Source organism: Pan paniscus, chromosome 5 (genome assembly GCF_029289425.2).
Source record: "Pan paniscus chromosome 5, NHGRI_mPanPan1-v2.0_pri, whole genome shotgun sequence".
In the NCBI taxonomy this organism is placed as follows: Eukaryota; Metazoa; Chordata; class Mammalia; order Primates; family Hominidae; genus Pan; species Pan paniscus.
The window spans coordinates 186830068-186840344 of record NC_073254.2 but is presented as its reverse complement, the minus strand read 5'-3'; the positions used below and the strand labels follow the sequence as shown (position 1 = coordinate 186840344).

General features: G+C 48.9%; 1 protein-coding gene across 9 annotated transcripts in view; it reads left to right on the top strand.

Annotated features, from left to right (window-relative positions):
- The window catches only part of RPS6KA2 (ribosomal protein S6 kinase A2), a 497623-nt gene that overhangs the window by 272559 nt on the left and 214787 nt on the right, over positions 1–10277 (top strand). The window contains exon 1 of one of the 9 annotated variants that reach the window (XM_057302621.2): positions 5033–5051. The exons of 5 other annotated variants lie outside the window; for them this stretch is intronic. Coding sequence is in view for 3 of the 4 variants with exons in the window: in XM_003820222.6 (XP_003820270.1) it covers positions 5668–5766 (99 nt within the window). In the remaining variant the exon portion in view is untranslated. Of the gene's footprint in view, positions 1–5032; positions 5052–5383; positions 5767–10277 lie in introns of those variants that run through there. 3 more of the 9 variants (XM_003820222.6, XM_055114315.2, XM_034963237.3) reach the window with 3 other exon arrangements.

Genomic DNA, 10277 nt, shown 5'->3' with positions numbered 1-10277 from the left:
CTTCCTCATTCATTCTTTTTATTTTTTCCAGCTTTGTTGAGGTATAATTGACAGAGAAATTTTTTTTTTTTTTTGAGATGGAGTTTCGCTCTTGTTGCCCAGGCTGGAGTGCAATGGTATGATCTCCACTCACCGCAACTCTGCCTCCCAGGTTCAAGGGATTCTCCTGCCTTGGCCTCCCGAGTAGCTGGGATTACAGGCGTGTGCCACCATGCCCAGCTAATTTTGTATTTTTAGTAGAGATGGGGTTTCTCCATGTTGGTCAGGCTGGTCTCGAACTCCTGATCTCAGGTGATCCGCCCGCCTCAGCCTCCCAAAGTGCTGGGATTATAGGCGTGAGCTACCCCGTGCAGCCAAAAGTTGCATAATTTAAGGGACACCCCATGGTGTTTGCTGTAGGTATACCTCATGTAAGGGTTCCCACAATCAAGCTAATGAACACACCCATCATCTCACGTAGCTACCTGCAGACAACACAGATGGGCCTGAGGACATCATACTAAGTGGAATAAGCCAGACATGGGGAGACAAATGTCCATGATCTCACTTATCTGTGGAGTCTAAAAACTCCCCAGGGCTGGGGGTGGGGAAGAGCGATGTTGCTCAAAGGGTACAAAGCTTCAGCTATAAGGCAGACAGGTCCTGGAGGTTGAAGGCACCGCAGGGCAGCTGGAGTTTGTATCCTGGAAATGTGCGGAGAGGAGTGCTGTCCCCACCGCCTCTGTCTGAATTTCCTCTCTCTCATGTGGTGTTTGATTTAGGTCTTTTCGAGGCATTTACACCTTAGCTGATACTGGTGCTGCCCCAAGGTGCCACCCGTCTGGGCTCTGTTTGCCGCGCAGCCTCTCTCTGGTCTGTCTCTGCTCTGCTGTGTCTATGACTGCACTGTGTGTTCACATCTATCACTGTCTCAAAGAGAAAAAGGGCTCACTGAGGCAGGGCCCTCCCTTCTCGCTGTTTGGGAGTCATGACTCCAGCCGTGCTCCGCTGACACCATGGAAGGCACCAGAGTGCCCCAGGCAGAGGGACGAAAAAAAATCTGTGTTATCAGGAAAGTTATTTGATCGGCCTCTCTGTAGATTCTGGCCCTATGGTTTATAAATGGGTTTCAAAAGAAAGTGGTATGAAGGAACATAGTATTTAAAAACCAATAAAATCCAAAGCCGTCCTCACAGCGGGCTGGCGGGGGAGGTATTGCAGGTGAAGCCCACCTTCTGTGACCCCTGTGCCTTCCTACCCAGGTTGGATAGGGGATGAGGGCTCCAGCGGGGAGGGAGGAAGCCAACCATGATGGTTTCCACAGCTTGAAACCCAATGTGGTTTTTCTTCCTAAATGTAAGCCAGTCAATAAGGGTCAAGTACAACTGGCCTGTGGGTTTCCACCTCCCTCTCCTGACTACTCAGAAACCAGGCCCTCTGGTTTCAAATGTAAATTCCATTTCCTGGTACTTCACCATTAGAGCTTTATTTCTATCGTTTTGAAGACTTTTACGCATTAAGACTTTCTTATTAAATTTTCAATATGCTCAGAGATTTTAAACTGTTAAACTGAGGGCACAGGTGTCATTCTGACATGGCTTGGTTGGTACCCAGATGTGAATGAGACCCGAGACAAGTGTCCTGTGGGTGAGGGCCAGGGGCCAGCCAGAGACCAGAGGCAAACTTGATCCCTTCTGACCTTTGCCGAGGGCCCAAGAAGCCCTTCCCTGACAGCTCCAGGCCCCTTGCTGACACCTGCTCCGAACGTGCCCCCACCTGAACTGTCCACTACAGTTTACCTTCTAGGGTCTCAGGACTTTAAGACCATCTTCCTGAGCAAGGACTAATTCCTACATTCAAGAAACTTCAAAGTCATAAACATTTCAAGTACACGGGGATCCACAGCCCAGGAAAAGGATTCCTTTCTGTACACTCAAGGACTATACTAAGGGAAGCTTGACTAAACCCATTTGTATCACAGCCACAGGAAGTAGTTCACAGGGGCACACACTGAAGCCCACCTCCCTCCCTCGTACTGGCTGGACACTGTCTCTGGAGCACCCAGCAGGATGCCTGTGATGGGCAGAGCCTTCGAATGCTGATACTCTGGAAAAGCACGATTTCCTGCTTTCACAGATGGCCAGCACCAGGTGACCCTGGTGATCCTGGTGAAGTTTTGCATCAGGTGAACCTAGTGAATTCACCTGCCATGGCAAAACTTTAGTCCTAATGAAGACCAAATGTTTCAGTTTATTTTAAAGATATGTAAAGTTTCACTTGAAGTGCAATTTAGCGTTTTATTGAAAATATATGGGAGTTTTAGAAGCTTGAAACTTTCAGCAGCCTGTAGGACTGTTTGGAGACGAACAGACATTTGTGGTACTTGACTAATTAGAAGCTCTTGGATGTCACTCAAGCCACTCCTGTGGGGTGCCCCGAGAATGTGGCATCTTCCCATATGCAGAGAGCACACCAGCCTTACCCACAAGGTGCCTGTGTAGCGGGGAGAGATGGGAAACCTTGTCACAGCTGCCTGACAGTGCCCTGTTATTCCTCAGCCTGGGACACCCGCCTCCTCTTGTCTGTCCAGGAAACTTATTCCCTCATCTTCTTACCCTCAGGGGTTCAGAGCAAAGGCCATCTCCTCCTTGACTTCGCCAATTAGAATTGGCTTCTCATTCGTCTCTTACGCATTTCTTTCACTTTACATAAAAACGGCATCAGCTTTGTCTGTTCACTCACCTTCTCTTCCATAAGACTGTGAACTTCTTGGGATGTTGTAATCATTTTGTGTCACAAATGACCACCACAGTGCCAGATGTTAGTGCTTGATAATCACTTGTGGAATTGCATTGACCACACATCAGCTAATCTGGTACTCATAGAAGTAGCAGTCACCATGGAATTCAGTCTCAAACTTACTGTGCTTGAGTCAGAGGAAATGTGAGATACTCAGAGGTCTACCAAGCTCTTTATCTTCTCTTCAGTCCTCTCCCATTCCATCATCTGGGCAAGAGCCTTTATCAAGTTCACTTTCTTTTCTGGTATTTGGTAAGGATAATTTGGATTTCGGTTACAGTGGGTCTTGATATTATACCTACCCTAGATTTAGTGGTTTTGGAGGATTTCATTACATAATCACATGAAGTAGTGTTCCATGATCACTAGAGATTTTGGTATACGTGTATTTTACCAGGAGAAAAACAAAGGCAAACAGATTTATTGTTCTAGCAATGAACTCCAATGAAATCTGAATGATTTCCCCCCCGCCCCCCAAGTTCAACAGAACAGTTTTGTTGCCTTCAAATTTGGGGAACTAATGAATGTCCCATGAAATATTTCCTTTCCAATTTTGTCAGATCAGGTCAAAATACTATTGTTGGTACAACACAAGCCTTGACTTAGGCCTGCCTGCCTTGGGGCTTTTGTCCTGAACAGGATGCCCATGAGTTGGTATAGGTGGCATTCAGCACTCCCGTCTCCGGCCAGTATTACTGGCTCCCCTTCCGAGGGAAGCATGGTCGGGTTGGTCCTCCCTCATTCCTGGAGTCTGTGTCCAGTTGGAGGTCTATCTACCGCTTCCCGTGCTGGGTACAGAGTGTCTTTGTGTTTGCCTAGAGCCAGGATGCCTGAGGGTCCCAGCAGGGATACAGGGCACTAAGAGGCTGGTTCTGAGAGCACAGATTACTACCCTCCCAGCAGAACCTTAAAGGAAGCAGGCAAAGCAGTTTTCATGGGCACTTAATTGGCACACCGTCTTGAAAAGGAGCAAAAAGTGGTGTTTGGTGTCCTTGTGGGGTCCTGCACTTCTGTTTTTAAAGAAGAATAGTCATTATAGATCCTTTAATACATAATATGAAAATCAATTGCACTATTTAAATTCACAAAGCACTCCCACATCCGTGATCTTGCATAAGCCTCTTGGTATCCAGTAAGGGAGGTGAGACAGGTTTCACTCGCATTTTCCTCTTAGAGATGAGTCGTGGGAACAACGTGCAACGGCACCCAAGTTCACCAAGCAAGGAAGGGGCAGCGCCAGAGTCGTGGCGCTAAACTCCCGGCTTCCACTCCGGAGCAGCACCGCTCAACGCGGGTCTCCAGGAAACCCAGAGAGCCTATCTGACCTCACCTCAGCCCGGATGCAGCATGACTTTAAAGCTCTTATTTAAGGACATTCTGACCTCTCTATCCACCTTAGCCAAAATAGCCTATCACAAGTATTAACGCAACATCTGACTAGTCCAGGGAGCAAAACAACGCGAGGATTTTGCAGTTCGCACTGCAAAAGAGCAAGCAAGACTTGTTAACTCACCACGGCACTCGTTTCTGCTCTTTGCAGGTGGTGATGGTGCTATGTCAATGGGCTCGGTTTCTCCCTGTTTTTAAATACAAACTCAACACGTGCACAAGAGGAAAACAGAGCAGGCTGCACGGGGTCGTGAGCCCGCATTCTCGGCCCTGCTGCAGCCCTTGGTGAGCATTTCTAGGAAAAAAAAAAAGTGTTTCCCTTTAAGGCGGATCCCGAGCGGCGCTGCCGCCAGCAGCGGGTCTGAGGGCCTTGCCCTAGACCCAGGTCACCCCGCCCCGGGTATTCCCAGCGCGGGCCCTGATAAGCCATCTGTGTAGACGTTTCCTAGAGCGGGACCGGCTGCGGAGGGCGGATGCGTCTTTGTTCTGCAGCCGCGGGAGGGAGGCGCCCCGAGGGCTGCCTGAGCCCCCGCCCTCGGGCGCCTTTGTCTGCTCCGGCGGAGGGAAGGCGCCGGTTCCGCGGAGGGCGGCTCCTGGCCGAGCTGCAGGGCCCGCTGGCAGGCGGGGGTCCCTCGCTCGCTGTGCCGCTGAGGTTTTGGCTGCGTTTGCTGATCAACAATTAAAGTTTGGTTCGGCAGAGAAAAACATGATGACAAAGTGTGCATAGGGATGTTTTAAGGAAGGAAAACATAATGACGGCCCCAAGCTGGAAGAAAGAGCAGCCGGGCCGAAGTTGCGTGACAGGAACGCCCGCGACTGCGCGGCTCCGGAGCAGCTGCACAACTCGCCCGGGCCGGGAGCTGTCCCGGGCCGAGGCTCATTAGGTATGCGGCGGCTGCGGGCACTGATTGGCGGGCAGTGCTGTGGGCGGGGCCGTGGGCGGAACCGCGTGGGGGCGGGGCTGCACGGAGCTGGTTCTTGTAGGAAGGAGTAGAAAGAGGAGGAGGGATGGGCACCTGGAACCACAGGGCGGCGCTGATGATTGGAGGTATCGGCAGAGGCGGGGCTCTCCTGGGCGGGGCGGTGGGCTCTCATTGGCAGTGCTGGTGGTGGGTGGGAACGGGAGGGGTGGTGAGCGCTGATTGGCCGTAGTGGCGGGGCGGGGCGGAGGAGGAGGAGGTGTGCGTGCCAGGGCGGGGAGCGGCGGGCGCTGATTGGTGGTAGTGGTGGTGGGCGTGGTGTAGGCGTGGCGCGTGGCCGGCGCTGGTACTCGCAGGGGAGGCGGAGAAGGAGGCGGAGGGAGCGATTGTGGCCCCGGCCGCGGTGGCCGGCGCGGCCTGCCCTTTGTGACCGCAGCTCGCGCCCCACGCCCCGCGCCCATGGCCGCCGTGCCGGGCTCCCTGGCCACGCGTGCCCGCCCGCGGACCTGAGCCCCGCGCCTGGGATGCCGGGGATGCGCGTCCCCCGGCCCTGCGGCTGCTCCGGGCTGGGCGCGGGGCGATGGACCTGAGCATGAAGAAGTTCGCCGTGCGCAGGTTCTTCTCCGTGTACCTGCGCAGGAAGTCGCGCTCCAAGAGCTCCAGCCTGAGCCGGCTCGAGGTAATGCGGCCGCCCTCGGGGCGCGCAGGTGCCGGGCACTGAGCGGGCCGTGGCCGCCCGAGCCCGCCTCGCCACCCCTGGGTGGACCCCGAGACCCGTCAGGGAGTTCAAGTTACTGGAAAGCTGGTCCGGTTCCGAAAATCGAACCAAACGGCTCCAAACGTTATCGCTGGGACTCCGTAGTAATTGGGCGGTCCGTGGGTCCTCGCGGGGGCAACTCCACCCCCACTGCATTTCCAGCTGGTTTCTCCGCCGCTGGCTGCACGGGGTGTGGGATGGTCCCCTGTGGGCCACAGGGTGCCCCGGGTGAGGAGGGGCTTTCTCTGCAGCTAGACCGCCGAGTGGCGCGGAGCGCTCCGCGGGGGTCCCTCAAAGTCCCGAGTGGAGAAGCCCCCCAGCTCCGCCCTCCGAGGCGCTGATCAGGTGCTGTCTGCCGTGCCCGGCCGGCAGGTTCCACCTTATCTTGTAGCTCATTCGTGCATTTGAAGTCAGTGTAGAATTCACAGAACGGGGAAGAACAGGCAGCAGCACAATCTACTTAGGCGTCTAAAACGGCGTTCAGGAGTAAAGCGCCTGATGCAATATCCTCGCAGCGCCGAGGCTGATACAGATTCGTCCTGAAAACCCAGAGTACTCCCAAAGCCCTGTCCTTTCTACCTGTCCCGCATCTTGGCATCTTAGAGTTTCCTTGTGGACGGTTCTCTCGTGGTGTTTTTTATTTCAACCATCAAATCTTATTCTCTTAATCCCAGTGTCCAAATCACATTGTTGAATCTATAGATGACAAAACAGTGAAACGTGTTTAAGTGAAAAAGACATGATGATGGGGAGACTGAGGCTGGGACCCAAAGATTTCGCCTGACACTGTCCCGCCTTTGCCTCAAGGCTGGCACCTGTGGGGTTTTGGTTGGTTTGTTTCAACTGGAACAATCTCAAATGTTTCATCTTGGTTTTCTTTGTCCCAGCTGCCATGATATTAGACACAGACATGGGTTCTGTAACAATTGAGAGACCTGAGGAATAGACAAAAAAGTAGAAGAGAATTACTTGTTTAAAAAGTTTCTCTTATGGCATCCCTAAATCAGAATTGGAAGTACTAGATAGGATCAGTATGGCCGGTTCCCGAGGCTAAAACACATCTTTCAAACAAAACTGTTAATCCAGTACTGGAGGAGGGCTTGCTTTTAAGTCTAATATTGAAAGAAATGAAGCACACCAGTGAGGCAAATCATTTTCCTGGGACACAGGCACTTAAAAAATCTAAAGTTGACAAGATCAGAAACTCAGAACAGTATTTATCTTTATCCGGATACATGTCTTTGTTTCCTGTTTCATCTCAATGCCAAGTTTATTAGACAACTCCTTGTCTCCTTCCATTTATTGTCTTTGCCAAGAAGAGGTACACGTGTGAGCACACTCCAGGCATTGTTTATGAAGAGCAGCACTAGACACTGGCTGACCAGTGGGAGTTCAGGAATCTGCCTGATTCTGGATACACACGCCTCTGGTGTCACAGGGTTCTGCAAGGAGGGCTGGGCTGCAGGCGTGCCTCTGGAAAGAATACAGTGGGAAACAAGGGGGGTGGGTGGGAATAGGAAACGAGGTTTCTTCCATGTAGAAATAAAATTTCTAGAAGTCATACATAAACCATCAGCGATGTAGGAGGTCAAATGGGCTGAAAATACATGTAGTCTAAGAGCAAGTAGTCAATTAGTGCTTCCTGTGTGCCAGATCCCGTACTAGGTGCTGGAGGTCTCACTAAGATGGTCAACAATGGCCGGGCGCAGTGGCTCATGCCTGTAATGCCAGCCCTTTGGGAGCCTAAGGCGGGCGGATCATGAGGTCAGGAGATCGAGACCATTCTGGCCAACATGGAGAAACCCCATCTCTACTAAATATACAAAAATTAGCTGGGCATGGTGGCACGTGCCTGTAATCCCAGCTGCTCAGGAGGCTGAGGCAGGAGAATCGCTTGAACCAGGGAGTCAGAGGTTGCAGTGAGCCGAGATTGCGCCACTGCACTCCAGCCTGGCGAGAGAGCGAGACTTGTCTCAAAAAAAAAAAAAGGTCAATGCTAATACAATGCTCTCTTTTTTACAAATGCATTCCCCAGCTTTCTATTATTTGATACTTGTGAAAATCGGGGCAGCATATGTTACTATCCTCATTCTATTGCTAAGGGGAAGAAACCCTGAGAGTTTGAGAGTCTTGTTAAAAGCTTTCCAAGGAATTCATTCTGCAAGTGTTTATGGAGGACCGGGTCTTGGGCTGGTCTTTTTCTGGATACTGTGTCCAAAAAGACACGAGACATAGAAGTCCTGGCCTCAGGGCACTTCCGCCCAGTGATGAGTCTCACAAGCAGCTGACTTTGTGCCCCAGTCCAGTAAGTTCCTCTTCTGCGCCCTACCCATACTTGAGAAGGCTGCCTGTTCGTTTGTGTGTTCACAGCTGGTTATAGGCCAAGAAGCACTCATCAAAAAATGTAAAACTGAGCAGGGGAGGTCTGTCAATGGATTGAGGTTGAGAAATAGGACACAAAGTACTGAACACAGATGTGTATTTCCTCTGTGTGGATGAATGAGAAAGATAACTTGTTTTATAATAGGAAACATTTTAAAATTGTTTCTGTGAAATTTATATTTTGAAATATACAAAGACTTTGAAAATTTTTGTTATTTGAAATTCAAAGTCTAGTGACATAAACAGGAAATTAATGTAGTTACTTTAAGTTGAAAACAATATCTTCATTTAAAAGGCTTTCAGAGAGAGACTCAGTCCTAATGTTTTCATACTCGATTTTATTTATTTTCATTTTTTATTTTTTTAAATAATGAGAAATTTCTAAAGTTCCTTCTTTTTTTTCCTCTCTTTTACATTTATGCTTGGCAAAACTTCTCTGAACATACTTGATTTTAAAATAAATTTTATGTCCATAACCCAACATTTGCTAAACCCTAAGTGACAGAGAAGTCAGGTTACTTAATCATATTTGGAAACAGTTTATTAATTACAGATTAAAATGAAATTCACTGAATATTTTTGTCCTCTATCAGCATAGAACCAAGTGAGATGGCCAAGTTGTTGACTCTGGCAACTATAATTTTGGGGGTTTCTAGAGGAAAACTGGGTATCTTCCATAGACTTCCATGGGTGTGCCCCAGAAAGGTGTCAGGTCTCAGTGACCGCAAGACCCTCATCCCCAAGAGAGCTCTGCTTTCAGGGCATTGACAGTATTGCCTAAGAACCACGACACATTGCTGGGCAGAGTAACCTGCATCTCATTCAACAGTCCACTTCATAGATGAGGAAAGGGGACACTGGCCCATTTGCTAAGCTGGAGTTACCGTCACCTGGCTGGGATAGGATACCCTCTCAGTGTCTGGCCTATGAGTCACTGCACTTATCTACAAAATACGTTACCCATGCCAGTTGCCTAATGAGCTAAGGTGGCTTTGAGAGCAAGGAAATGCACCACCCTCACCGTCCTAACTTAGCAGAACCATAGGCCCACTGAGCTGAAAGGAATCTTCTCCCCACTCAACCTTTCCACATGCCAGTAGAGCCTCAGAAGATGGGATGTGGAACCTCCAAAGCTTAGTTTATATTTCTTCCAAGAGGGAATGTACATTTTAAACTAATTAAAAGTGAGATTATTAACTCAAGACTTCCACCAACTTGCTAAAGGTGTCAATATGCAAAGTCATTTCATTTAGGGAGCAGTTATTAGTTTGGAGTTACCAAAGCCAGAGGGTTCTCTTTGGTGACCTATTATTTGAGCTATTTCAGCTGTAACTGGCATTTCTCCTGAAAGACAGTAGGGAGTGAATGAGGAAGACAAAATGCGAGGCTCTACCTGGGATATTGCTAGTGATGAACTGCTGAGTGGAAGGAGAATTTCGTTTTATTTATCTATTTGCTCAATTATTCATACACTCAAAAGATTTTAGCACATACTGTGTGCATTGTGCTAAGCAACTGGGACATAAAAATAGGATCCCTGCCCTCAGTGAGCTTAATGTCTAACAGTAGAGGCAAACAAGTCAAAAGAAGCTTGCTATTAGGGTATAAGTGCTGTGAAATTATTGGCAGCTTTGGATTTAAATGGTCTGATTAGATCAATTGTCAATTTATTTCTATTTCTAGTGGTCACAGATCATCAGAATTCATCTATGTGTACATATAAAGACATTTTAATTGCTCATCCCTTTTAAGGAAAACATGGTATCCTAATAAAGGAAGTGTGAAGGGACTCTTAGCAAGCATCAGGAACAATATTGGCTCCAGTCATGGATAAAAAGAAAGCTTCCTGGAAAGTTTACCACTAAGGCTTATTCTTGGGGCATGATAGGTGAGCTCTTCTTCTAGATCTTGGGTGGTTTCCAAGAAAACCATTTCTAATTAAGATAATTTTCAGGTACTCTCAATAAATGCTCCCAAAGAAATTATGTTTATCCTAATTTTATTGGATTTTCTGACAGCCAAAAAAAACCACAATAAATAGTCCATATTAG